The sequence below is a fragment of the Fukomys damarensis genome, unplaced genomic scaffold (assembly GCF_012274545.1).
Source record: "Fukomys damarensis isolate Sample0158 unplaced genomic scaffold, DMR_v1.0_HiC HiC_scaffold_3, whole genome shotgun sequence".
Classification (NCBI taxonomy): domain Eukaryota; kingdom Metazoa; phylum Chordata; class Mammalia; order Rodentia; family Bathyergidae; genus Fukomys; species Fukomys damarensis.
Window position 1 is genome coordinate 33,324,486 of NW_022900915.1, and position 27,035 is coordinate 33,351,520.

Sequence of the window (27,035 nt, forward strand, 5' to 3'; positions counted from 1 at the left end):
TTTTTTTTTTTTTTTTTTTTTTTTTTAATGTCAGGGAATTCTATAGGACCTTAATCTCCGAGGATGTGGAAGATAACTAGGTACAGAGCTTCTGGCCTGGATGGGGTGCAAAGTGGGCTTTTGTCAAAGCACTTGGCCCTAAGCCCAGTTCCTCTGACCAGATTAAGACAATGGGAAACAGACTTGATTCATGTGTCAGTCTCTTAGGATGACCTAATAGTATATCAGAAATCCCGTGGCTTAAACAACAGAAATGTACTAACGGTTTTAAGGCTAGAATTTTCCCAGGTCTGTAATCTTTCTGAAGTCCCAAAGGAAGAACCTTCTCCAGCCCCCTCCCAGCTCTCATACTTCCTTGGGTGGGGCAACAGAGCTCCATTTGCACATGGCGTACTCCTTGTGCAGATGTCTCGGTGTTTAAATCCCTCCCTTTAAATCGAGACCCAATCATATTGGATCAGGGACCCCCACCCCTGCTCCAGTATGACCCCTGGGAAGCTAAATACATGAACACTATTTCCAAATGAGGCCATAACTGGTGGTCAGGGATTAGGACTTCAACACTGATTTTGATGGACCAGCCTAGGGAGGAACTGTGATGCTCTCAGGTTAAAGTCACATTGTCTGCCTGAGAGTCACTGCTGGACACGGGAAGAGGTGGGTTTAGCGGAGTCCCAGCAAGTGTGGACCCTCTTAGTGTGTGGCCAGTGATGTCTGCTGGCTTCATTCTTGCTCTTGTCCCCAGGTGGTATCCAAACTGGGAAAAGGGAAAGGAATAGAGGTTCATTTTTAATTTCTGGCTTCTAGATAAATTTAGGAATTCCAATTACATTAAAATTTTAAATATACAACACATCGTCTTTTTATAGCACAATTCTTTCCTAAATATTGCACAAAAAATGCTTAAGCTAAAGTTATTTATATGTCTAAATTCTAATTTAACTGGGTATCTAGTAACTTATTAATATTATTATTTTTTTTTTAACTGGTGCCGACGTTGAATTCATGTTGCTTGTGACTTCTTCACCCGTGAAAGGGGAATTTGAGCTTGGTACTGTGGGATATGATTTCCAGATGTTTGTCTGGTGGTGTGAGGGCTGCTACACCTTCTCAGTGGCTGTCTAGGCGATCCTGAAGGGAGCCCACTGGGGTTCCAGATGCCGCCCCACCCCCTTGTGGGTGTGAAGAGGTAACAGCGGAGTGAAGGTGTTGGTCAAATGTTCATTTTGATCTTAAGGGTTTTCATACCATATTGAATTGGAATTTCCTCTATTTGATGTGACAGAGGAAAGAGTGATAACCTGGCATCCCTGGCAAAGCTGCTTTGTACTTTTTCAGGAGGGCTAAGGTAAAGCGGGGGTGGTCTTTCCAGTTCTTCTGTTCTGTCTCTTGCACTACAGTATTTCTTTGATGGATTTTAAAAGAGCATCTCTATGCATTGTGATAAAGGACATAATCATTAGATAATGAGTTGTTGCAAACTAAAAGGAGGGTTGATAAGTGAGGTAATCATTTCTTCTTACCAAGGGGAAAATATTTAAATATAGAATAGATTATCACTTTTCGAGGAGTCATAGCCTTTCATTATTACTATTTTACATTTTGAATTTTTAGTTTTTGTGCTCCTGTAGGTAATTTATCAGTTTTTCATTTTCTTATATGGTATTATTTCACTTATTTAAAATAATTTTAGAATACTGTTTTAGTCTTTATAATAGTCCAAATAATTATTTATTCACCTGATATCTCAGCTTCCGAGAACTCTGCTCTCATTAGTGGGCAGTGCGTCAGAGCTCCTGAAGAGTTTTGGCACCAGGCTGGGAGACTGTTTTCCTTGAATGAAAGTTGCTACATAGGAAGCAAATGTTACGAAACGCTAGAGGAAGTGCCTTGCCGGCATCTTTTGTTTTGGAGAGAAATGAGCCAGTGTTTAGAATTGTGCTTTAGAGAGAAATGAACTAATGTTTATAGAATCTGCATTGTGAGATCCTCACATTTGGACTTGGTGTGGAAGGTAAGACTCTGAGGGTTCAATTTTATCAGTTTAATTAAAGATGATACCATTAAACAAATTAGAGGCATGAGGGCAATATAGCTAATCCCAAAGCTCGTGAGCTTTTCCATCAATGCCTTTTAGAATTCAGTACATCCTAAGGTGCACAGTCTCCATGCATGCAAATTCCTGGCGGTACAGTCTTTTTCCCAGTAACTGAAGTGTAATTCTTTGGAAGTAGCCCCAGACATTCAAGCATCTAGAGGTCTTTGTTATAAAATTTGACTTCCCCTTCCTTTTCTGCAAAGAGGAAACTTGATAACGTTGATGTTTTTGTCACTCTCTTCCTCTCTCTCCAAGTCCCCTGCCCCACACTGACAGGGAGTCCAATTCCACAGTTCTGTTAGTTTATTATGACTTGTTATAATAAGCACTCTTCTCTGCTAAGGAATATCAAATTAGAGCTTCCAGCCTTTTAGGGAGCAGCCCCAGAACACCCATGGGCTTCCAGCAACTCAGACACTTTTGCTTCTTATTCCTAAGTATTTCTTTGCTGTCGTCTTAGTATCTTAGTGAGTGGGAAATTCGCATGTGTTTTGGGCAGTGGTAAACTCTTACTTCTGATAACGATTTATTCATTTTAGGAGCTTCTCATTTTCTCTCAGGGGAGATAAATGACATTTTTACTAGATTCTATAACAACATTTATCATAATTATTTGGTATGCTCAGCATGACAATAGTGGGCATAAATTCTTTATGAAATTAATCTCAGTGATGAGAATTTTCATTATGATGCTATGTTGCTCTTTCTGTGGGTTACAAATTTTAGTGAACATTGAGTCAGTCAAAATATTACTTTTCTTGTAAAAATTTTATGCAAATCATGTTTTTTCTTTGTCATCTTTAGTTTATGGCAGCAACCATAACTAATGGCAGGCAAATATTAAAAGTTTATCAGTAAATTATTCACATCCTGATTTCTAAGTAATCTATTTTTAAAGCAACAAATTCTATTCCTTTATCTGGTGTTTTAGACAAAGGAAAAGCAATTATGCTGCAGTTTGTTAGTTTGTCATTCAAGCCCAAGTATGGTAAGTTCTTTATATTTTAAATGCAATGATTATGATCAAGCTTCTTTTTAATACATTTTCTGACTTACTAACTTTTCTGCTTAGTATATTTTCTTACATTATATGTAGGACCAAATTTATGATTGCCTGACAAGGCGGGTTTGTGTATTCCTTTTCTAGCCCAGTGTAAGAACGACGGTAATTCTCCATGGTAAAAAGATGAGTGGGTGGTGGGTTGATGGATGGATGGATAGAAAGGTACAAATATAAGATGGGGAAAGGGGATAGTGGAGAGCAGGCTGTTTTGTTCTCTGATTCACTTTCCTTATAAATGAATTAATTTTCCTACCTTGAGTAGTTGTCACAATATTAAAATGTCACCACTTCTAACTTCATAGGACTAACCTATGAACATTAGTCATAGGTGAATAGAAGAATAAACTGGGAATGCCCTTTTATTTCCTTTATTCTTTCAAACTTAAATCAAGTCAAAAAGATTATTTTTCTCAGGCTGGGGATTTTGCTTAGTGGTTCTGCTGTTCTGCTGGCTGCCTCATAAGTGCAGGTCCCAAGTTTGGTCCTTGGTAACCAAAAAAACAAAAAAAACAAAACTTATTTTTCTCAAAAGGTCAGTATGACTAAACTTCTTTATTTTTGTTAATTTAGTCACATACTACTCCATTAGTGGACAGGCAGTTCTGAAACTCCAGATGCCACCAGTATGGAGCTTAGAGACTTGGGAAAAGGATTTGACTTTCATAGGATGCATTGTCAATGCCAAGAAGAAACATTCAGCTAGGGAGCGGAGTGGGTCTGTGCCTATGCCTGAGTAGTGCCCCGTGGACTGTTTACCTAAGAAAGAGCAGATGCCACAGAAGCCATGGTGATGCAAACTGAGAGGTCGTTTACAGCCACACGGGGTATTTTCTCTGCAGAGTGAAAGTCTTGCTCTGGTTTTTGCTGATGTTGATATTTAATGTTCTGTTTATTTCACATCAGTCATTTCAAAGTAAAGGCATTGAAGTGGGTCCCAGCAAGAACCTGATGGACAAGTTAATCTGTGTTCTTAACACATAGACCCTCAGTGCTCCAAGAGGAGATGGTAGTGTCACTGGTGTCCCCTACACACCTGCAGGACAGTATCATGTGGGCCTGGTCTAGGCTGGTGCTAACTGTTCTTCAAGCCTTGGGAACTCATACCAGCCTTAGAAACTACAATTGAACCAAGCCCTGGGCAAATCAAACCATAACAACGTTGTAATGTTGGATTCTCATTGCCTACAAAGGCACATTCCAGGATGGGACTATATTCATGTTTGTAGATGGTATAAATAGTGAAATAGAGACTATCAAACAAGAGAGAGATGAGTGGTCTTCATGGATATCCTCTATTTCTCTTTGGCTGTATCCCTCTGACTCATTCTCAGGCCTCTTATTTTACAGGAACCATAAATAGAGCCTTAGGTTATAGATATCTCTTCTAGACACCTATTTACTATTTCTACAGTGCATACCATGTCAGACACTGTCCTAGATACATACAGGATGAACCAAACAGATAAAAATTACTGCTTTCCAAGAGCTTACCTTCTGACAGAAACACTGTGCGAGATACCATATTGAATGATGCTATGGTTTAGATTGAGAATGTCCCCCAACCAAAGTCTCATGGGTTCAAAGTTAGATCTGTTGGAAGGTGATTGGATCGCTGGGATGCTATATTCACGAGTGGACCAATCATGGATGGGAGTCATAGCCAAGTGACCTGTTAGGAGGTGGGACCTTTTGAAAGAGGTGTGTCACTGAAGGCATGCCTTTGAACGGTATATCTCTCTTTCTTCAGGGCCTCCCTACTCTCTCTTCTTCCTGGCTGTCATAGGGTAAGCTGCTTTTCTCTTCTGCCATATGTTCTGTGCCTATTAGCTAACCAAACATGAATTAAATCCTGTAAAAAACCGTGAGGCAAAATAAATCTCTTCTCCTTTAGGTGTTGGATATTTTTTCCCGGTGACAGCAAAGTGACTAATAAAGATTAAAAATATCTAACATGAACATAGTCTTCCTTGAACTTCAAATCAGTTTGATAGTTCTCATCAGGGTACGAGCAAGCTGAATCAGTCGTGGCCCTGATCTAGCAATTTACCATCTAAGAAGTCCTGTGGTCTAGTTAAAATGCAGAGAAATTGTACTAAACAAAGGTATTTGATGTGGCACACAGTAGAATATACCTAACCGCTGGAGAGGAGGCATAGGGAAGAGATTGTTAGTGTGGAGACAATCAGGAAACTTTTGGGAGTTATCCTGTCCAGTGAACTCCTAATTGTCTTTTAAAGCACTCATAATTTAATATCTTAGGATGAAAGTGGTGAGATAGAAGTAGCATTTATGCTGGTGTTTATATTCATTTGTTTCTCTAGTCCTTGAATATTTAACATTCCTCCCTAAGGTTTGACAAAAATGAGAATAGTGGTGATCAATAGGGAGACTATTAGCATAAGGAAGTAAGATCTGAAATAAAAGTTACTATAAAAGAAACACATTTCTAAGAACTCAATCTGTAGAGGAATTGAAGGACAGTCATATTGTGAAATTCACTGTTAGATCTGATGTAGATTTCACATTCATGTAGTTGACTGTGGCTTTGTTCAAAATTTCTATGGGCTTCCTAAGGAATTGTTTGTGTGGGTGATTACCTTTTAAATGAATTCTTTTCAAGGTAATAATAGCGATGAAATTACAGCACCTTTAACAGCACAGATTTCCATGAGTTCCCTCATGGGGCTGAGTCCCGTGGAATACAGTGTTGCTGACTGGCATGTAAGGAGTCTATCCTCTTCCGGTACACACTGGCTTTGCCATTTCTGGATGTAGAACACTGATAACAAACACTTTTCTAGTTGACTAAATCACTGACACTTGTGATTTGCAACTCATTAAATGCGTTTAAAAACACTTTGTGATTTTTAAGTCATTAAATTTTCACAACCCAATGAGGTATAACTCCTTTTGACCCCACTTCCTGAAGAAGAAAGCTGAGACATAAAGAGGTTAACCACTTGCTGAAGGTCCCAGAGCTAGAAAATGTCAGAACTGGGATCCAAACTCAAGTCTGATGAGAGAGTTATGTTTTAACCACCATCGTATACTTTATCTGAAATACAGAATGAGCACTCAAGCATGAGATAGTTTTAAGAGTTTTAAATATCAGAAAGTGCCATGAAACCATGTACCAGATTTAAATACACTCAGCCACAGTCACTGGAAAGATGTACTTGCTGGTTCCTGGCTGCCTTTATAGAAATCAGAACTTTATTGATTCCTTTAATTAACACAGAGTACCTGCTAACCAATCAAAACTACTTAACATAAAATAAAAATGAGTTGAGAATATGCACAGATGGTTTGTAAGAAGCAACTGATCGATAATCTAGTAATCAGAAGTTGTGCAAAATAAAACAAGGAGGTGTCTGTTTCAATCCACGAAATGGCAAACATTTGAAATTTTGTATGATAAGCCAACAATTTTGAAGGTGTGTGTGTTCAGGTCGACCCACTCCTCATTACTTCACCTCCATGGCCTATGTCTGCTCTTCCCCGAAGCTGCAGATGAAGAGGAGGGAAAGGGGCAGAGTGGAATAATATAATCAGGGGGCCAGGAGAAAGTCACATGGTTCTCAAGAAAGAGAATCTTCCCTGCTGGCATTCACGGAAAGTACCCGTTGATGGGGGTTGATCTCTGAAAGAATCTAGGGGTGGTCAGTGCAGAGAAGTTTTTGGGGTAGAGAAAGACAGTTTTGACAAGAATTGAAGTGGGTTATACAATGAATTAATTTGAAAATTTTTGAGAAATTAAACTCCTTAACTTTTGAATTGGGCATATTTAAATGTGACCCTCTGTGCTCACTTACTAGAAATATCTGGTAACATCTATTCTCGGTGATTATTTGGGAAACGCTCAGTCACTGTGAGTGCAAATGTAAGATGGTGGAATATTTTTGGAATGTGGTTGATTTGACAGGATTTCTTAGAATTAAAACCATATAATCTTTTAACCTAATAATTCCACTGGTTAGAATTTACCTATTAGATGCAAAAAGGATAAAATGAAATATTTTTCAGTATGGTTTGAAACAAAATACAGAAGTAAAGAGAACTAGAAATCTGACTTCCCACAAACAAAAAAATTATTAAGTAATTATGGTGTATATATTCATCAGGTGGATGGATCTGTTATACAGGATGAGGCGGGCCTGATGTACCAACATCAAACATAGCCAGGATGTTACCAGATTATGTAAAAGTAAAATGCTTCACGATTGTGCAATATATCCACTCTTCTATTTCTACATTTGAAAAAAGTATATGTGCTTATTTTCTTTTTGGAGGATGGTCAAGAAAATGTTAATGATGATTGCCTTTGGGGAAAAACACTGGAGTTTAGATAAAAGATGGAAAATTTCACTTTTCACTTTTACTTCTGTGTGCTTTGGGGAGTGTTCAGATAGTGAATGTCCTTTAAAGAAATGACACCAGCGATAGTCATCATTGGGAAGTCTGTACGCATTTCACCCAGTTACATGCACACATTGGCCGATCTTTAGCAAGAAAATAGTATATCATTTTGTGATTTTTTAACTCTCTTTTTTTTGCTTATCTACCACTATTCATCAACCATGGCAAGGAGAACATAGTGCATGTCTGCACCTTCCACTGGTTCCTGGTAACATTGCTTAGTCCCGACAGTTTCACGTAAAGCAAGTTGAGTTGCTAAATATTCATGCCTCTTTTACACTATATACCTGATACTCTGAGTTAGAGCATTTATCAGGCCAGTACGCGGGCTTAGTATCTATTTGATTTGGCTGTATAAGCAAACTCTTCTTTACTGATTTTGGTAAAATCGGCCCTTTCCTGTGAAGATGTTTGTGGATATGCGAGTCACACATAATTGATAACTTCTCAAATGATTAAACTGCACCCAAACAAGCAGCTGGTCTGACATCTCAACTCATGAAGCAGTGCAGTTCAGAAAACAAGATGAGATCCCAGGTCTTCAGATTTTTACAATCTGAACTAAAACTTCTGTAGAAAATGAGATGCTGAGCTCACAGGTAGAATTCTGTATTTTCAACTCACAGTTAGGAATAGAAGCCAGATTTGGCTGTAAGACGTGCAGAAGGAAAAAAATGGAATAAAATAGAAATGAACAACAGTTTGCTTTGAAATGAGAGGATATTAATCTTTGAAATAAACTTTTTACAATTAAAATATGTATTTTACTTCCTTAGGGATTATTTTTCTTGTAACTTCTGAAATGAAAAAGTTATGCATTGTTTTGGTATTTAATGAGGCAAAATAAAGGCAGTATAAATGACTGTACTCTATTTTCTGATTGTAAAACCCTGCTATATATACGTTGAACAAAGCCTTTACTCTAAAATAGTATCCAGCTAATTAGCTTATTAATGACACCAAAGATATTTGATTAGAAGCCAGAAAATGACTCCCAAATTACTGGAAGCAGAGAAAAGGCAGAGAAAAATATCTCTTCCATGAGAAGATTCTGACTCTATAATTTAGAGACCCTTGATATTAAAAATGTGAAGGGCTACTTTTTCCTTAATTACACTTACCCCTCCCACTTTGATCTGAACTTTTAGGTAAGTGAAAGTATATAATTAGGGTCAGAGAAGTTAAAGTAACATGCAATTTCAGACATGCATTTTACTTTCTGATTCTGTTTTAATCTGAAAGGAAAGTAACTACCATAGTGGTTAATAGCATGGTTAATAGCTTTGGCATGAGAACAGTTTGAATCCCACTTCTAGTATTTCCTGTATAAAGCAATTTATACAACTTTTTTAATTTTCAGATTCTACATATCTGTAAAACTAAGATAATAAGTATTTTTTAGATTGTTATGCAAAATAAAACAGATAAAGTTTAGCTATTACATCATTGGGACATTTGGGTTTGCAAATAACAAAAAAGAAAACTCAAGCTGGTATAGATTATAAAGGAAACTTTATTGGTTAAAATAACTAGCAAATCAGAGTTTAATTTAGGGGCTCAATCAAGTTCCAAGAATCTCCTCCATTACTGGGTTCATCTCACATCAGGCCACCGTCCTGAACCCAAAATGGCCATAAGCACACCCACAGCCAGCTAGAGTTTGCTCAGATCTTACCCAGGGAGAAGGATTGAGCCTCTTTGTTCCAACATTATCAGCCATTCCCAAGAGTTCCTTAGGCCACATATCCAAACCTGAAGGTATCCGTGTGGCCAGGTAGTTAGATTAGCTTAAGCTTTTTGACATTCTCCACCTCTGGAGCCGAGGGCTTTTTGCTTACCTGTCACTGTCCATGATCCATGACGGCTTCTCCACAGACGCATGGATTACTAAGAACAAATCAAGAGTTATGAGCGAGGGGAACAGTAGGAACACGTGCTGTGCCTGAGCTCGACCTTAAAGCCTCCTTTTAAAATGCATTAGAAACAGGTCAAGTTCACGATAGGGATGAGGGGATCAAAACAAAACGAGGCAAAACCAAAAATAATCCTTGTGAATGATTAGTATGTATTTCTGTAATAAATTAGGGAAAGCTTCCCACACTGAATAACTATACCTAAGAAACGCTTGACCATCTTACAGTATTGACTTAATGCTCTGTCATGAGGAAGTAGTGAAGAATTACAAGAGACCGTTCTATCATCTACTCAGGATAAAACTGGAGATCTCTATTTTGCAAGTGGTGCTAAGGAACATGTAAGCCGTATGTTTCCCAGTTTGTCCTAGATGTGCCTGTGGAGTGCTTGAAGAGTAGCAGTCAATTTAATAAGCTCAGCATTTGTGTTCACTGTATTTTTTCCCTATTAAGTTTATTGGTACATTTAAAGCACACAGCAGTTACATTTCATCATTGGGATCTTGTACCTTTACATGATAGTTCTTGGTTCTTATTTTTTCCCTATCCCCTGCCCTCCCTTCACCCCTTTCGCCCTTCCCGGTCTACAAAGAATTTGTTTCCATTTTATTATTTTTTCACATTTTTTTCTTTTCCCTTATTTCCTTTCCTCCCCTTCCCTTTCGCCCTTCCCGGTCTACAAAGAATTTGTTTCCATTTTATTATTTTTTCACATTTTTTTCTTTTCCCTTATTTCCTTTCCCCTCCCCTTCCCACTTTCCCTTTAGCCATTTTCTTCCTATTTCACACTCCCAATTATACCATTTGAACCTTACTTACACTTTTAGTTTTTCACGCCAGAGAAACCATTAGATATTTACTCAAGTGTGTCCTATTCATTTCACTTGAGTATAGCCTCAATGTGCATCCACTTAGCTATAAATGTTTGTAGTTTCTCATTCTTTATGGCTGAGTAATACTCCGTTTTGTAGAAAAACCACATCTCTATCCAATCTCCAGTTGATGGACATTTGGGTTGTTTCCAAGTTTTAGCTACTACAAACTGTGCTGCAACAAACATGGGTGCGCACATATCACTGTGGTATGATTCTTTTAATTCTTTTGGAAAGATGCCCAGCACAGAGATAGTGGGGTCAAATGGAACCTCTAATCCTAGTTCTTTGAGGTTTCTCCATATTGATTTCCACAGTGGTTGTACCAGTCCACACTCCCACCAACAATGGGAAAGGGTTCCTTTCTCCCCACAGCCCAACCAGCATTTGCTATTGGTTGATTTCTTGATAAGAGCCATTCTTTCTGGGGTAAGATGGAGTCTCAGTGTTGTTTTCATCTGCATCTCTCAAATGACCACTAATGTTGAACATTTTTTCATATATTTATTGCTTTTACTTCTTTGTCTGAGAGATGTCTGTTCATTTCAGATGCCCATTTTTGAATCAGGTCTTTGGGCAGTCTGATTTTTTTGAGTTCTTTACATATTCTAGATAGTAGTCCTTTTCTGAGGAGTAACTGGTAAATTTTTTTTCCCGCATTGTAGGTTGTCTCTTAACTCTATCGGTGACTTCTCTTGTACTGCAAAAACTTTTTAATATGAGATACCAGTTGTTTATTCTTTGTGCAAGTTCATGTGCTGCTGAGGATTTGTTCATAAAGTCTTCTCCTATGCCATTGTCTTTGAGAGTTCTACCTGATTTACTTTCCAGTAAGTGTAGTGTTTCTGTTTTAATATTTAGATCTTTCATCCACTTGGTTTTAATTTAGCATGGTGAAAGATAGGGATCTAGTTTTAATCTTTGGCAAGTTGAAAACCAGTTTTTTCAACACTATATATTTATTTATTTATTGGTACCAGGCATTGAACTTGGGACCTTGTGCTTGTGAGGCAGGCAGTGGAGCCAATGAGCTAAATCCCCAGCCTTCCAACGCAATTTATTAGAGAATCTGTCTTTCCTCCAGTGAGGATGGTTAGCTCCTTTGTCAAAGATGAGGTAGCTGAGTATGTCTGGTATTGTTTCTGCATTTTCCAATGTAGTCCATTGATCCTCAGGTCTGTTTCTTTGCCAGTATCATGCTGTTTTTCTCACAGTGGCTTTATAGTATAGTTTCAAGTTCAGAATTGTGATTCCTCCTGCCATGTCTGTGTTGCCTAGAATGGTTTTTGCTAGTCTAGGTCTCTTCTGGTTCCAAATGAATTTTTGGATTATTTTCTCTACTTCTGTGAAATATATTGTTGGGATTTCAATGGGGATTTCATTGAATCTGTATAGAAATTTTGGAAGTATGGCCATTTTCACTATGTTGGCCAAAGAAAGGCCAAAGAAATCATTCCCAAGGCTGACATTCCAAGCCCAAGAAAAGAGTTCAGTGCATGTGCCATCGGCTGCAAAGTATATATTACTGGGGGCCGGGGGTCCGAAAATGGAGTCTCAAAAGATGTCTGGGTCTATGATACCCTGCACGAGGAGTGGTCCAAAGCTGCCCCCATGCTGGTAGCCAGGTTTGGCCACGGCTCTGCCGAACTGAAGCACTGCCTGTATGTGGTTGGGGGGCACACAGCTGCAACTGGCTGCCTCCCGGCCTCACCCTCTGTCTCTCTAAAGCAAGTGGAACATTATGACCCCACAACCAACAAATGGACCATGGTGGCCCCACTTCGAGAGGGCGTAAGCAATGCAGCAGTAGTGAGTGCCAAACTCAAGTTGTTTGCTTTCGGAGGTACCAGTGTCAGTCATGACAAGCTCCCCAAGGTTCAGTGTTATGATCAGTGTGAGAACTGATTCTTCCTAACCAGGAGCAAGGAATGTCTTTCTATCTTCTTGTATCCTCTTCTATCTCTGTTTTATATCAGAGTGCTGTAATTTACAGTATAGAGGTCTTCTGTCTCCTTCATTAGATTAATTCCTAGATATTTCATTTTTTTTGGATGTTATTGGGAAAGGAATTTTTTCCCTAAATTTTCTCTCAGTGAGCCTGCTATTTGTGTACAAGAAGGCTATTGATTTTTGAGTGTTGACTTTGTATCCTGCTTCTCTACCGAATCTGTCAGTTCGGTCTAGCAGTCCTTTGGCAGAGTTTTTTTTTTTTTTGTTGTTGTTGTTGTTTTTTATCTTCTGTGTAGAGTATCATATCAGCAAATAGTGACAGTTTAACTTCTTCTTTTCCTATCTTTATTCCTTTTATTTCTTTCTCTTGTCTAATTGCTGTGCCTGTTTCTAGAACTATATTGAACAGGAGTGGTGACAGTGGGCATCCTTGCCTTGTTCCTGATTTTAGCAAGAAGGTATTTAGTTTTTGACCATTTCGAATGATGTTGGCTGTTGGTTTTTTATAGATAACCTTTATCAAGTTGAGATAAAGACCATCTATTCCAATTTTCTGAAGAGATTTTATGAATGGGTGTTGAATTTTGTCAAATGCTTTTTCTGCATCTATTGACATGATCATATGGTTTTTGTCCTTAATTCTGTTAATATAGTGTATTACATTTATAGATTTATGTATGTTGAAACATCTTTGCATCCCTGGGATAAATCTGACTTGGTCAGGGTGTATGACCTTCTTCATGACCCTCTGTATTTTGTTTGCCAGTATCTTATTGAGGATTTTTGCATTTGTGTTCATTTGGGAGATTGGCCTGTAGTTCTCTTTTTTGGTTGGGTCTTTCCCTGGTTTTGGAATCAAAGTATAACTTGCTTCCAGGAATGAATTTGGAAGTATTGCTTCCCTTTCAATTTCACTGAAGAATTTAAAGAGTAGTGGTGATAGTTCTTCTGTAAATGTCTTTTAGAATTCAGCAGTGAAGCCATCAAGACCAGGGCTTTTCTTTGTTGGTAATGTTTTAATTATATTTTCAATTTCTCTCAATGTAATTGGGGTGTTTAGACTTTTTATATTTTCTTTGTTTAACTTTAGAAGTCCGTATGTGTCTCAGAATCTGTCCCTTTCTTCTGTATTTTCCATTTTACTCGAGTATAGGTTTTTGAAGTAGGTATTGATGATCCTTTGGATTTCTGCTGGATCTGTTGTGACTTCACCTTTTTCATTCCAAACTGTATGAATTTGAGCCTTTGTTTTCCTTTTTTTGATAAGATTGGCTAAGGGTTTATCAATTTTATTTATTCTTTCAAAAAACCCACTCTTTGATTCATTGATTTTTTGTATCATTCTCTTAGTCTCTATTGCATTAATTTCTGCTCTGATCATTATAATTTCTTCCCTTGTATGAGCTTTTGGTTTGTCTTGCTCTTCTTCTCTAGGAGCTTGAGGTTAAGCGAGCTTTGAGCTCGCTCTGTTTTCCTAGTATAGGTATTCACTGTACAAATTTCCCTCATAGAACTGCTTTCATTGTGTCCCATAGATTTCTGTATATTGTATTGTCATTATAATTTAATTGTAGAAACTGTCTGATTTCTTCTTTAATTTCCTTTGTGACCCAATGGTTGTTTAGCAGGGTGTTATTTAATTTCCATGTGTTTGTGAATTTCTTGTGATTTCTTAGGCTATTTATCTCCAGTTTAATTGCACTATGATCTGTTAATATACAAGGGATAACTTCAATTCCTTTGCATTTACTTAAGCATATTCTGTGAGCTAGCATATGGTCTGTTTTGGAGAATGATCCGTGTGCAGCTGAAAAGAATATATATTGTGATTTTTATGAAGTGTAACACTCTGTAGACATCTACTAAGTCTGTTTGTTCTAACACTTGGTTCACGTCTGTTGTTTTGGTGTTGATTTTTTTTTTGTCTAGATTGTCTATTTATCACAGTGGGGTATTGAGGTCCCCCAGTACAATTAGTATTGTATTATTAGTGATTATTTAATTTTTCATATCCATTAATATTTGTTTTGTATGGTTGGGGGCATTACTATTTGGTGCATATATATTTATGATTATCAATTCTTCCTTTTGTATTGCCTTTACAAGGATGTAGTGGCCTCCTTTGTCTCTCTTAAGTAGTTTTGGTTTGAAATCTATTCTGTCTGCAAATAAGATAGCTACCCCCACTTTTTTCTGGGTTCCTGTCACATGGAGAACAGTTTTCCATCCTGTTACTCTCAGTCTGTAAATTTCTTTGTGGATTAAGTGGGTTTCTTCTATACAACATATTGTTGGATTTTGCTTCTTAAGCCATTCTGCCAGCTTGTTTCTTTTGACTGGTGAATTGAGGCCATTAACACTGATTATATCTGTTAACATTGGTTATAACATTAACATTGGTTATATCTGTTATATATTGGCTTTTCATTGTCATGTTATTTTCCTGTTGTTGGTTCTTTTATTTTTAAATTTTTCCCTCTCTCCCTTTAATTTCTTGCCTTGCCTGGTATATTGGCCCTTACGGAGTTGTGGTCTTCATTTGCTTTTTGCAGGATATTGTTTAGAAGTGTTTGGAGTGCCGGTTTGGTGTTCATGAAATTTTTCAAGTGTTCTTTGATGTGGAAGTATCTTATTTCCCCATCAATTTTGAAAGGTAGTTTTGCAGGATACATCTGTGTAGGTTGGAGGCTGTTTTCTTTTAGGACTTGAAATACCTCACTCCAAGCTCTCCTTGATTTGAGGGTTTGTGTTGAAAATTCTGTTGTGATTCTGATGGGCTTTCCTTTGCATGTGATTTGTTTCTTTTCTCTGCTTGTAGTATTTTGTTCTTCAGTTGAGTTTCCAGGATCTTATAATTTACATGTCTATGTATAGATTTTTTTTTTACATGGCTAGTTGGAGTCCTGTATGCCTTACTTATCTGTATGTCAAATTCTTCCCCTCTCTTTGGGAAGTTTCCTGTCATTAATTCTGTGAACAGTTTTTTTTAAATGTCATTTGTACTTTCTCCTGCTACCTCATGGATTCTTATCAGTCTTATATTATTCTTCTTTGTATCACCTAAAAGTTGTTGGATTGATTTCTCATGGTCCCTTACCGTTTTTAAGAGATCTCTCTTTTCATGGTTACTGACTGCAATCATATCTTCTATATCAGAAATTCTATCTTCACATTCATGCTCCTGCTATAAATGCTTTCTATAGAGTTTTTTAATCTCCTGGATATCTGAATCTGTTTCATTGATTCCATTTCTTTCCTATGTTGGGCCCTCAAGGTTTCCATTTCTTTCCTATGCTGGGTATTCATGTTTTCCATCATGGTCCTGAGTTTATCTATTTTTTTAATCTGTTTCTTTTTTTTCTCATTGAGTTTATTGGTACATTTGAGGTATACAGTACAGTTACATTTACTATTGGGATCTTGAACATTTACATGACAGTTTTTAATCTGTTTCTATTGTAGAGACTCTAGTCATGTCTTTCATTCTTCTTACCATCTTTGTGGTTATCTGGGAAATTATTTCTGTTTTGAATTTTTCTAGAGCCTTATTTATGTTTTGTTTTTTGTTTTTTTGGTTTTTTTTTTGTTTTTTTAAGTTCCTGTGTTATTAGTTCTGTGTGACCAGATGGTTTACTGCCAGACTTTTCTACCTCATATCCCCCAGAGTTTACCTTTGGTGGGGTAAAGTCTCTGCTTGTGTCTTGTTTAAATGCCTTTTCCTTTCTATTTTTGTCATTGGTACTATCCTTGGTTTAATTCCTGGATTAATACTTCATTCTTTTATATAGCTGGTCTTTAAGTTTTGAGAGTCTAATTTCTCTGAGTCAAACTCTTTTTCATTATTCCAGGAAGGACAACTGATTAGATCAATCACAACACTTTAGCTCAAGCAATACAGTCAGCAACACAATAGCATCAAGCACAGCTTAGAAAAATGACAATTTGTGGTATTTATTAATCTATCACCTTTAACCATGTAGATGAAATCAAAATAGAGGACCAGCCCAAAATATGTTTATAGTAAATAAACTCTTCAACATGGCAACTTTACTCTTCAGGTTTGGGATTTAGAAGGAGTTGGGAAGGGCGGAATAGATAGATACAATTAGAGAAAGATTAGAAGTGCGGTGAGAGGACACAGGAAGATCACACAAACTCTAGGGAGCTGTTGAGAAGAGGAGAAGCTGGAATAAAATATTCCCAAGAACAGAACAAACTCAGCAATGGGGAAGCTAGAGACTGTAATCGCTTTCTTTCTTTTTTTTTTTTTTTTTTTTTTTTTTTTTTTTTTTTTTGTAGTACCGGGGATCGAACTCAGGTCCTTGTGCTTGCGGGGCAGGCCACCGAACTGCTGAGCTAAATCCCCAGCCCTGTAATCACTTTCTTTTAAAACTAATGGCAGTTGAGAGAAGGAAAAAAAGAAAGGGCAAAGAAAGAAAATAAATTCAAATTAGGATAAGAACAAGAACAAAAAGGGAGAGTAGTGGAGATCAAGGTGGGAGAGAGAATGAAAGAGAAAGAAAAGATAAGAAAAAGATTTTTAAAAAGGAAAAATTGAGAAAAGAAAAAGATAAAAATATTTTTAAATGATTAAAGATAAGTGAAAAATATTATTTTGAAAATAAAAAAAATACAAATAGAAATAGAGGGCCTCCTTCAGGGTGTGCCTCTGTTAACACAATAGACAGGTGGGCAGGAGTGTGCAGGTCTAAGCTAATTAGTTTCAGCAAGCCAGCAGCTGTCCCCTGAGGTTCAGGCTAATTTTTGGCTGGAAGGCCCAAGTTGCTTGGTGAAACTCTGCAAGATTCTACTGCAGGTTCCAGCTGTCTTTCCCCTGAATTTAGACCAGGTTCAGATGTGAGGTGCTGGTCCCTCCTCCGACTTACCAACTATGGTGGTGTGATGTGCCTTTATCGCAGATTTTCTTCACTTTCCCAGTGAGCTTCAATTTTCATCTAGGAGCCTCAGAGAGGCCTTCTTTCTCTTGATCTGGTGGGTGTGGCAGTAGTTTGGCAGGAACACCGCTGTGTTGGCATCCAGGCTGGGCTTCTCGGTGGCGCCAGGTTGAAGGGGCGGTCCTACCCTGTTCACTGTATTTGACTAGTTTGTACAGTCCACTGCTGATCATTTCTAGGATCTATGTTCATCCATAGCAGATATTGCTTTCACATTTGCTAATTCAATAGTTTTTACTTACATATGGAAAGCCTTTATAAAATAATTTTCTATATGACATGTGTTTACTGAATAAATAACATTAACATTCCTATAGTGATGACATTTTGGAATTTTAAATCTTACAGAAATTGAAGTATATTTCTGAGTTCTTTTTATTTATTGAAATTATTCACATCTCAGCCTATAACCCCTTTCATTCACTATAAGTGAGAACAACAGAGAATGATACACATTTCTCGCACACATGCAAACACACACTCACTTGAGAGCATTTCAGTTCCACGGTCAGAAGTTCTAAAAGCTGTGAAAATAGAGAAAATTCAATGTTTATCTTTGGAAATGAACTTCCTGCATTTGTCTAGACTTTTTTCATTTAAAGTACTTCCTTTGTGAATGTGTCTTAAAGTCTCAAATAAATACTACCCTATCTTTTACATCATCAAGTTTAGGTTCTTATCTATAGATTGTCATATTAATAATATAAAGGCAGGAACTACATATTTTATTTTTAGCATAGTATACTAAGTATCTTATGCATATTATCTTATTTAATCCACAAAAATCTTTTAGGTAGGTTTTTTATCTCCATTTTAAGGGACAGAGTATCAACTTTTAAGTGATAGATTTGAAGAAAAAAAATCTATCTTCTAGCTCTTTTATTTTGTAAGCAAGAAGAAAATTTGGAAATAATCTGGATCAATCTCTTATGGATGAGGTTTTGAGGGTCAAAGAGCTAAGTTCTTCGAAGTAATAAAATTACTTTTATGGGGGAGTTGGAAGTAAGCACCATGCCTTATGATTACAGCCTAACATGTGGTCATTGCTATCACCCATCTCAGACTTCCCTGGAGTTGCAGTGTTTATATCAGCAGTGCTAGAGAAGTATTTTGATTAAAGATAATTGATATATAAATGTAATCCTTAAATGTATCATCCTCACCTTTTTCATCTGTGAAGAGGGAGAAGGAAAATGAAATAGTAAGGAGTGTTAGGCTAATCTAATACTGTTAAGCTTTCTATAAAATTTATTATTATGCTTACAGTAGACATTTTTTGCCACTACCAAACACTAGTTATTTGTACAATAGCATTAGTTCTACGAAGCTTTTGAAAAAAAACTTTTAAATTCAGAATAGTAAATCTAAACTTACAGAAAATTCCCAAAGAGAGAATTTCTATATACTCCACAACCTGTTTCCTCCATTGGTAATGTCTTACTTAGTTTGGTATATTTTTTATGATAAACCAATATTGATACACTATTAATTGTTTGAATAGCCTTGTTTTTTTATTTACAGCCCCTTTCCTTTTTCTCTTCCAATATTTCACCCAAGTACCACAACTCATTTAGTTTTTATGTCTTCATGGGCTGCCTGTGGCTTGAGAGCTTCTCAGACTTTACTTATTTCTCTTGACAGTGACAGCTTTAAGGAGTGCTGGTCAGATATTTTATAGAATGTCCTTTAATTGGAGTTGGTCTGATGTTTTTCTCATGGCTTGGCAAGGGAGGAAGACTACGGGGATAAAGTGCCCTTGTCATCACATCTTCTGGGGTACATACTACAACGAGACCTGTCACTATTGATGTTGACCTTGTCCCCAGAGGTAGTATATGTCACATGTCTCTGAACAGTCTGCACCAGCCCATCAGTACTGTACTCTTTTCAAGGAACTCACTACGTCTCTACACAAATTATTTTGAATTCCTCTGTTTTGTAGATTGGTCTACTCTCCCCCATTTCTTTACTTACTCAAAGTATTTATATATATGTAGAATAAAGGATACTTTATACTTTGGATTATAACACAATGCCATGTTATTCACTTTGTTGCTTAAAATCTTTTGAATATCTTCTTCTTCAAGGGTTTGCAAAGATGGCAAACAATGAAATGAAAATCACAATATTCACTGTGGACTGCTTTGTGCGAAGCTCTATGGAAAGTTGTGTGCTTGTGCTTTGGTTGTTCAAAGCACAGCTCTTTGCTATTTTCATAGCTGAGTGTATAAGATCCTTCTCCAGCCAGTTTTGTACCTGTAGCCATGAAATTGTTTAAAGAGATAAAATACACACAAACTTTATTTTAAATCCATACATGAGTAAAAGTGGCACACTAATATGCTTTGTTCCAGGTTAAGGTATTTGTTGAATTGAAGCAAGTTTATGAAACTCTATTCCATAGTGTCTTAGAGTCATCAGAGGGTAGAAGCAGCAGAGAATAGTGTCATTTTTATTTTAGTCTTTAAATTATTAGAACAATATATGATGCACATCTGCTGAAACTTCGAACCACCAAAAAAGTAGGGAGAATAGTTACCCTAAATCTGATTGTCCATGCAATAGCCCTTGATAGAGCATTGTTATATTTCCTTCCCATCTTTTTATGGTTCATAAATATAATTAACTTAGTTCATATTCTGTATAGAGTTTTGTGTCCTATTTTTTGACTCACTTTTTCCCCCTCAGCATTTGCCCTTGTCCATAGAAATGCTCCACATAAGCCACTTGACTGTTTCTGGAAATAGTAAAATATTAATTTGGATCTTTGGGTTTCCCTGCAGTTAACTTTATTTTTTGGTTTTTTTGTTTTGTTTTGTTTTGTTTTTGTTTTTGTTTTTTTTGAGACAGGGTCTCACTATGTAGTTGAGACTGACCTGGAACTCACTATGTAGCCCAGGCTGGTCTCGAAGTCACAGCGATCCTCCTGCCTCAGCCTCCCAAGTGCTGGGATTACAGGTGTGTGTCACCACACCCGGCTCCTGCAGTTAACTTTGAAAAGAACAAGATGGTTCCAAAAGCAGACTCAGATAAAAAGCACTTTCTAATTCACAGGAAAAAGTGGAACACTATAGAATTGTTCCAGAAGTCATGCATTTCAGTCTGATAAACATGCTTCTTTGTGGAAGTTTCATAAAACCTGATGGGCTGTGGCTGTATGTGTTGAGAGTTTTGTAAATTCATAGAAGTACTTGAAGAATTTGTCAGCAAAATCCCATGTTTTAAAATATTCACTCTATGAGCTTCATTCTCTGAGATTGTTATAATCTCAAAAAATCTACCTACTCCAAAATTGGGTGTTTTCCTATGTACATTGCCCACATTTTGGGAGTACTAGACCTTGTCTTAACATGCTGAAACACTTACTGGCTAAAACATATATGACAAGAAAGGCAACATCAGTCATGTTGGTGCGGGATGCCAATTTTTGACAAGTCTGTCCCTCTTGGAGTTGTTTTATTTGCTCTCAGTCATGTGCTTCTAATGAAGTTTGATTTTCTTTGAGGAAAAAAGAGTGTGTTTGGCAACTTACTGAAAGGCCAAAATATCAGAGCAGTTAATACAAATCTATCTTACTGTCAGGTCTGACAAATATTATTTTGGTGAAATAGTAAAAATAATGCTAACTAAGTAATATGATTACTAAAAGCCTGAGTTAACCCAAACAAGATCTGCTAGTTTCTTTCTCGTCCCTGATTACCCATTAATGAACACCAGCAGTGTTCATTAATAAGTGTAGCATATACTTAATATATCATTTGCAAAACTACAGGAGAAACCTATTTTGAAAATTACTTGGCACTATTTCTTTAACTGTTCACACTTCCTTTGTAAAGAAGCAGTTAATGAGGCTACTGGAGCTCAAAAAGTTTTCTCTCTGTCTTGCAGCAATTTGGCAGTGTATCTAGTCCTTATATCCAGGCCTTTGTACCTGCTATATTTCTTTTCTCATAATAGTTCTTCTCATCATCTGCCCCTGAATAACTACCTACATTTAAATAACTTCTTACATCGACAAAACCCGCCGACACATTTCATCTCATCATCAAAATGTTCCTTTGCATCCATTACCCTCTTTTAAAGATTAGGGGGAAAAGGGAGCAGAGGCAAGAGTATGCTGGATTGAAGTTTCGTCAGAATTTGTGAATTATCACGCACACAAAGGCTGGGTTCATGATCTAATTATTTTTTTGTGGGGGCGGGTACTGGGGATTGAACTCGGGTCCTTGCGCTTGCAAGGCAGGCCACCGAACCGCTGAGCTAAATCCCCGACGTCATAATCTAATTTCAAAAGAAAGTGGTCCACTTGCATGAGGACTGAGTAAAGAGAATTGTGTTTGCTTTGACTCAAGTTATTTTATAAACTGTATATGTAGGTGGAAAGGTCACCATCCATAATGAAGCGATTTGCACAGAACAGTTTAGCAGACAAGCCGCTGGGTGAGTAATCAATGCTGTAGGAGTCCCAGAGGAGAGGCTGCAGGGGCACTGAGTGTTGTGCTTTCCAACAGAAGGAAGCATTGCTATTTATTGGACCGGGGGCTTATCAATTCATTTTGTTTGGTTTAGGCTGTTGGAAAAATAAAAATCTCAGAATTATCCTAGGATTATAGTTCCATGCTGAGCTAAAATCTAGTACGTTTTGTTTTGCTTTGTTTTTGTTTTTGTTTTTTACTGTGTATTTTAAATTTGACAACATATTTAATACTTTTTTCTTACATTACATTTTCCATGACTGAATAATAAATAGTTTAATTAAAATATAATACACATAACATAACATTCACCATTTTAAACTGTACAATTCAGTAGATTTCTTTTTAAAATTTTTGTTAGTACCTATTATTTTGAAGAAAACTTAGGTTGTTTTTACAGTCATGAACTCCTTTTAGGTGATAAGACATTCTAGTTCCCAGTTTCCATCACAAAACATGGTCACAAGACAGTTTCGATGTTAACCCTAATGTAGCAGTCTGTTTCAGGATGTTTATCTTTAGCTATTCCAGCCTACAAGAGTGGAGGTCGGGGATAGGAAAGCAGGACTGGTGACATTCCTTTCATCTTAACACCTTTATAGTCATATGGTTTACAGAAAGGTTTTGTTTTGTTTTTTTGAGACAGGGTCTCACTATGTAGTTGAGACTGACCTGGAACTCGCTATGTAGTCCATGCTGGTTTTGAACTCACAGCGATCCTCCCGCCTCAGCCTCCCAAGTGCTTGGATTATAGGCGTGTGTCACCACGCCCGGTGTTTTATAGAAAGTTTCATGGCTCAGGGATTTTCATCTTACCTTGAACATCTGGTCTCATCCTGGGATGCCAATAAACACCTCCAGCATTTGTTGATTTTAAACTGGGGCTACGTGCCTTTAAGTTTCAATGGTGAAACCTTGGGTGTTTTGTTAACTAAGCAAAGCAAAGCAAATTACAGAAGCAAAAGGCAGCGGTTAATCCCTATTAACATTTTGTAGGTTTCAGACTATTTACAGAAGTTCTCACTATCAGCATGTCCAGGATGCAGCAGTGGCGTGGCCTGTGTCTTCACAGAGCTCTAGTTCAGCACCCTGCCACACCAGGACATGAAAAATAACCCCACTGTCACCAGCTCCTTAAAACTGGGATATGTGCTGTGCAAGGGCTAGTTTCCTGGTTTTGAAAGCAGATCACCAGAGAAAACAACAGGTTGGAGATGACATTCAGTATATTTAAAAATGACAGCCGTGTTTGTTTCAGAGCTATATGTGTGCCTAACACTTCAGACATGTCTTTCCTAAAAATTGTTTAAAAAGATATTGTAAAACCACACACACACACACACACACACACACACACACACACACACACCCCCTACACCTACAGTTATAGCATCTCTCCGCAAAGCAACTTGCTGACTTTCTTCTTAGAACTATGACAGGGAGCCCAAGGGGCCATATCTTCCTCGATCCACTTAAGTTTTTGATGTCCTTTGAAAGTTGGTGGAACCCTGGAGGTTGATACCATGGTGGTCTGGAGCCTGTTCTTCTCTACTCTTACTGATGCTTCCTCTCGGGGCTCAGCTCAGACTTCTGTGGGACTCCCTTATCCGCCATATCTTGTCAGTTGGCAAATTCTGTTGATTGAATCTTCTTGGTATCTTTCAGATCCATCTTTTGTTTCTCTTCCCACAGACAGATCGTGTTCTCATGACTTAGACTTAACTGTTATAAAGGCTTTTAAATCATACCATACCCACAGACTTCTCTGCTCTCATCCATCCCACAGAAAGAAGAGACCAGGTTTTTTTATTAGTATATGTTTGCAATACATAATAATTACATTAATCTTAAGGAATTGGTACATATACATATCACATCTTAACCATTTTATTCTTCTCCTCCCCATCCTCCCATCTATGATTTGATATACACACATTTTATAAAATAATTATCACAATTAAATTTACACAAGTCACTTTCAAATGTACAATTCAATAATATTACATGCTATGTAAATTACTCTGCTCAATTGTTCTCCACAAAGTAAACCAAAATGAAAAAGATAATCTACTTGAGGTAAAAGACGTGTTAATTTAATTGTGATAATCATTTTATAAAATATGCATATCAAATCACTACTTTACATGCCATAAAATCATACAATCTCATCCATGATGCCTCAGCAAAGCCGGAGATTTTTAGAAAGAGAGAGGTATATGTATTGGTTAGAAAACAGCCATGAAATTAAAAAAAAAAAATTCTAAAATTTTCTGAAATTAAAAAAATTAACAGTAGACAAAATTCATACTAGCTTTGTTAAAAGCAAAGACTAACCCAACCCTGGGACCTGTGTACAAACATGTATACCTATATGTGTGTATCAGACCTTTTGATGCATGAAAGGAGGTAACTGAAATAGTTTTAATTGGGAACTGCAAAGAGTAGAGTCATTGGATTAAATTTCACTTTTCACTCCTCTGTTGTTTAGAGGCCTGATGCAAATTAGTGGTAGTAGGAATTAAAAGAAAACTGGGAGATGTAATACAGCAGTGGATGGGATTTGACAACTGTTTGGATGTGTGTGGGAGGCAAATGCAGAAGTCAAAGATGGCTCAGCAGTATGTAGCTTGAGTGACGGGGGAGGGTGCTACCATTTATAGACAATGATACTGTGAGGAGGAAAGTGAAGTTTTGTTGTTACCAGAAGACAGATCATGAGTTTAGGTTTTCAATCCAAGTTGTGCTGCTGCTTGTTTTAAATAATAATTCTTCCAAAAACAAAGCTCCATATCTTGGTTTTAAAACCTCAAACAATATAATGCCTTCATTGAAGTGTGAGTTTATGTTAATTATATCTCAAGAAAGATTTTTAAAAGAAGTAATGCTTTATAAATGGACTTCTTGTGAGTTTTGGAACTAAAAGAGCCATACTGTTGTGTATTATTTTTTCCTTATCCATACATATTTTAAAACGAAGAAACATTTCTTTTTGAATCAGAAAATATTATTGTGAAAATTTAAAATAAATATAGGAAGAAAAGTAAGTTTTCCTGCTGCTTACAAAGTGGCAGAGACTATTCAATATGACCTGTATAATTTTTACTGACTGTTTCTTTTAGGTTATTTTAACATACTTATTTCTCTCGCAAGTGCCTTTGTAACTCAGTGCCTTCTAGCTTATTAAAAGAGTATTGTTAAAAATATTCTATACAGGCATCTTTGCAAATGTTTTTTGAACTAGAAATAGCTTGTGCACTTTTATGGCATAGAAATCAGCATCAGGTATTTAGCCCATTGTAAATTTATTTTTTGCAAATACTGTTAAAATTCCAGAAGAATTTATTTCTATACAACCCTGTGATTTTTATGTTGAGGCTGAACTAGTAGTATGCAATTTGTCATTGGATCTTTTGTACAGATAAATGAGCCAGCAAAGTCACCTGAATAAATCATTTTAATTTTAATTTTCAGTTTTATGGAAGTCATTCCCTTGTATAACATTTTTTTTTTTTTTTTTGGTACTGAGGATCAAACTTGGACCCTTGTGGTTGCAAGGCATTTGGCAAAACCACTGAGCTAAATCTCCTGCCCTTCTCTGTATATCTTTATTCTACACTCATCATTGATTGTATTTCTATTTTAGACACTATTGCTATGTTAATTTTCTCCCATAGGAAATGTTTTTTCTGTTACATTTGTTATTTCTAACCTGAGTTGAAATAGGCAATTTCCGTAACTGCCATGTTTTTCCTTTGGAGTCTGAAGAATTTCATGAATTCCAAAACCATCAGAGAATTCGGTGTTTATGATATTGTGCAAAATTACAAGATGATTTACTTGACTAATTCTTATAATCTAGTTAAATCTGTATAATGTCTCCAATGGAGAAAATAGAACACAAATAATAAATTTAATAGTTTCTAAATTTCTTGTTTTCCAGAAAATCCATACTGTGGGAACCAGTAATGCAGATGTCCCTTTGGCTGATCCCGGAATGTACCAGTTGGATATTACATTAAAAAGGGGTCAAAGTTTAGCTGCCCGAGACCGAGGAGGTAACATAAGAGTGATATCACTTAAGAGATTTTTCTATGTGTTTATGATAAACCTGGTTTTCCTTATGATTGCTGGAGCTTGAAAAGTTAACTGTAATATTGCAATTTTTAGAAGTTTGGGATGTGAAGACGCAGCTTGATATACTACTTGACTTCTCTGACTATGCAAGCCAGCAGTCTGGCCCACCTGACTCGGGTGGCTAGGTTCCTAGAAGGTGTTGACAAATGACTCTACAGAGATAATTAATGACACAGTTGGCTACATAGGTGAGCCGTGTTAGAAGTCATATCAGAAGTGACCCTCTAGTAGACCGAGAATCTTTCTGCTACATAGATTTGCTCCCTTAATAAAGTGTTGAAACTGCAGAATCCAGGACTAATGTCCCAACAGATCTTTAGATTTCTATCATGTGATTATTTGAAGCTTGGATGGACCTGGTAAGAGTAGGTTAAAAAGTTCTGTACAATGCTAAGGAATAAGACAAGACAGATACTCTTTAGTTTTCCGGTGCCAAGCCCTAGGATAACTGACTGATAAACCAGGCACATCAGAGGTTAAACCAGAGAAGAGGCAGGATCATTGACTGTGAAGTACTAGCATTTGCAAACTTTAAATACCAGTTGTGCAGGAGGCAGAGTCTTGGAGGGCCCTGCAAGCCCCAGTTCGATTGGAAGCTGAATTTTGGCTGAAACCTTCCTCCAGGAGGAAAGAAACTCCCTGAACCTGTGCTAGTTCATTGTCAAACCTCCCGGAGAGGGTCCTGGAAGACTTTGATCCTGTGTTTCTCCTCCCATCCTGTTTGACAGCCTTTCTCGAGGAGAAGAAGGAACCAGATTAGGACTTTAGTCTATAATTTCCATACCCTAACTGGAAAGGAATAAAATAACTTAATATAAGTGCATTTTATGACTAGAAATAACTAGTAGTCTATTCAATTTTTAAATAAAATACTAGAACATTCTTATTGAATGAAAATGTAATTTAAAATATTAGTATTTGAACAGATGAAGGAATATTTTAAAATTGAGCATTTGGTCTGGTAGCTAGAGACAAATTTTATTGAATTGAGCTGTCTCTAAAGAAGGTTGAAATAGATTAGAGATAGAAAATAATGCTAATGCAATAATATTAGCATTATTTGTTTTAGTTTTCAAAATTCTATCATTTGATTGAAAATAGAATTAAATCAGTAAACTGGAGATCAAAAATATACTCTCATATATATATATATATATAT

General features: G+C 36.9%; 1 protein-coding gene across 8 annotated transcripts in view; it reads left to right on the forward strand.

Moving 5' to 3' along the window:
- Mctp1 (multiple C2 and transmembrane domain containing 1) overlaps positions 1-27,035 on the forward strand; it is a 499,895-nt gene that overhangs the window by 192,372 nt on the left and 280,488 nt on the right. For all 8 annotated transcript variants that reach the window (XM_033767611.1, XM_019209437.2, XM_019209438.2 and 5 more), the window contains exon 2: positions 25,683-25,797. In XM_033767611.1, the coding sequence (XP_033623502.1) occupies positions 25,737-25,797 (61 nt within the window). In that variant the 5' untranslated portion in view covers positions 25,683-25,736. The remainder of the gene's footprint in view (positions 1-25,682; positions 25,798-27,035) is intronic.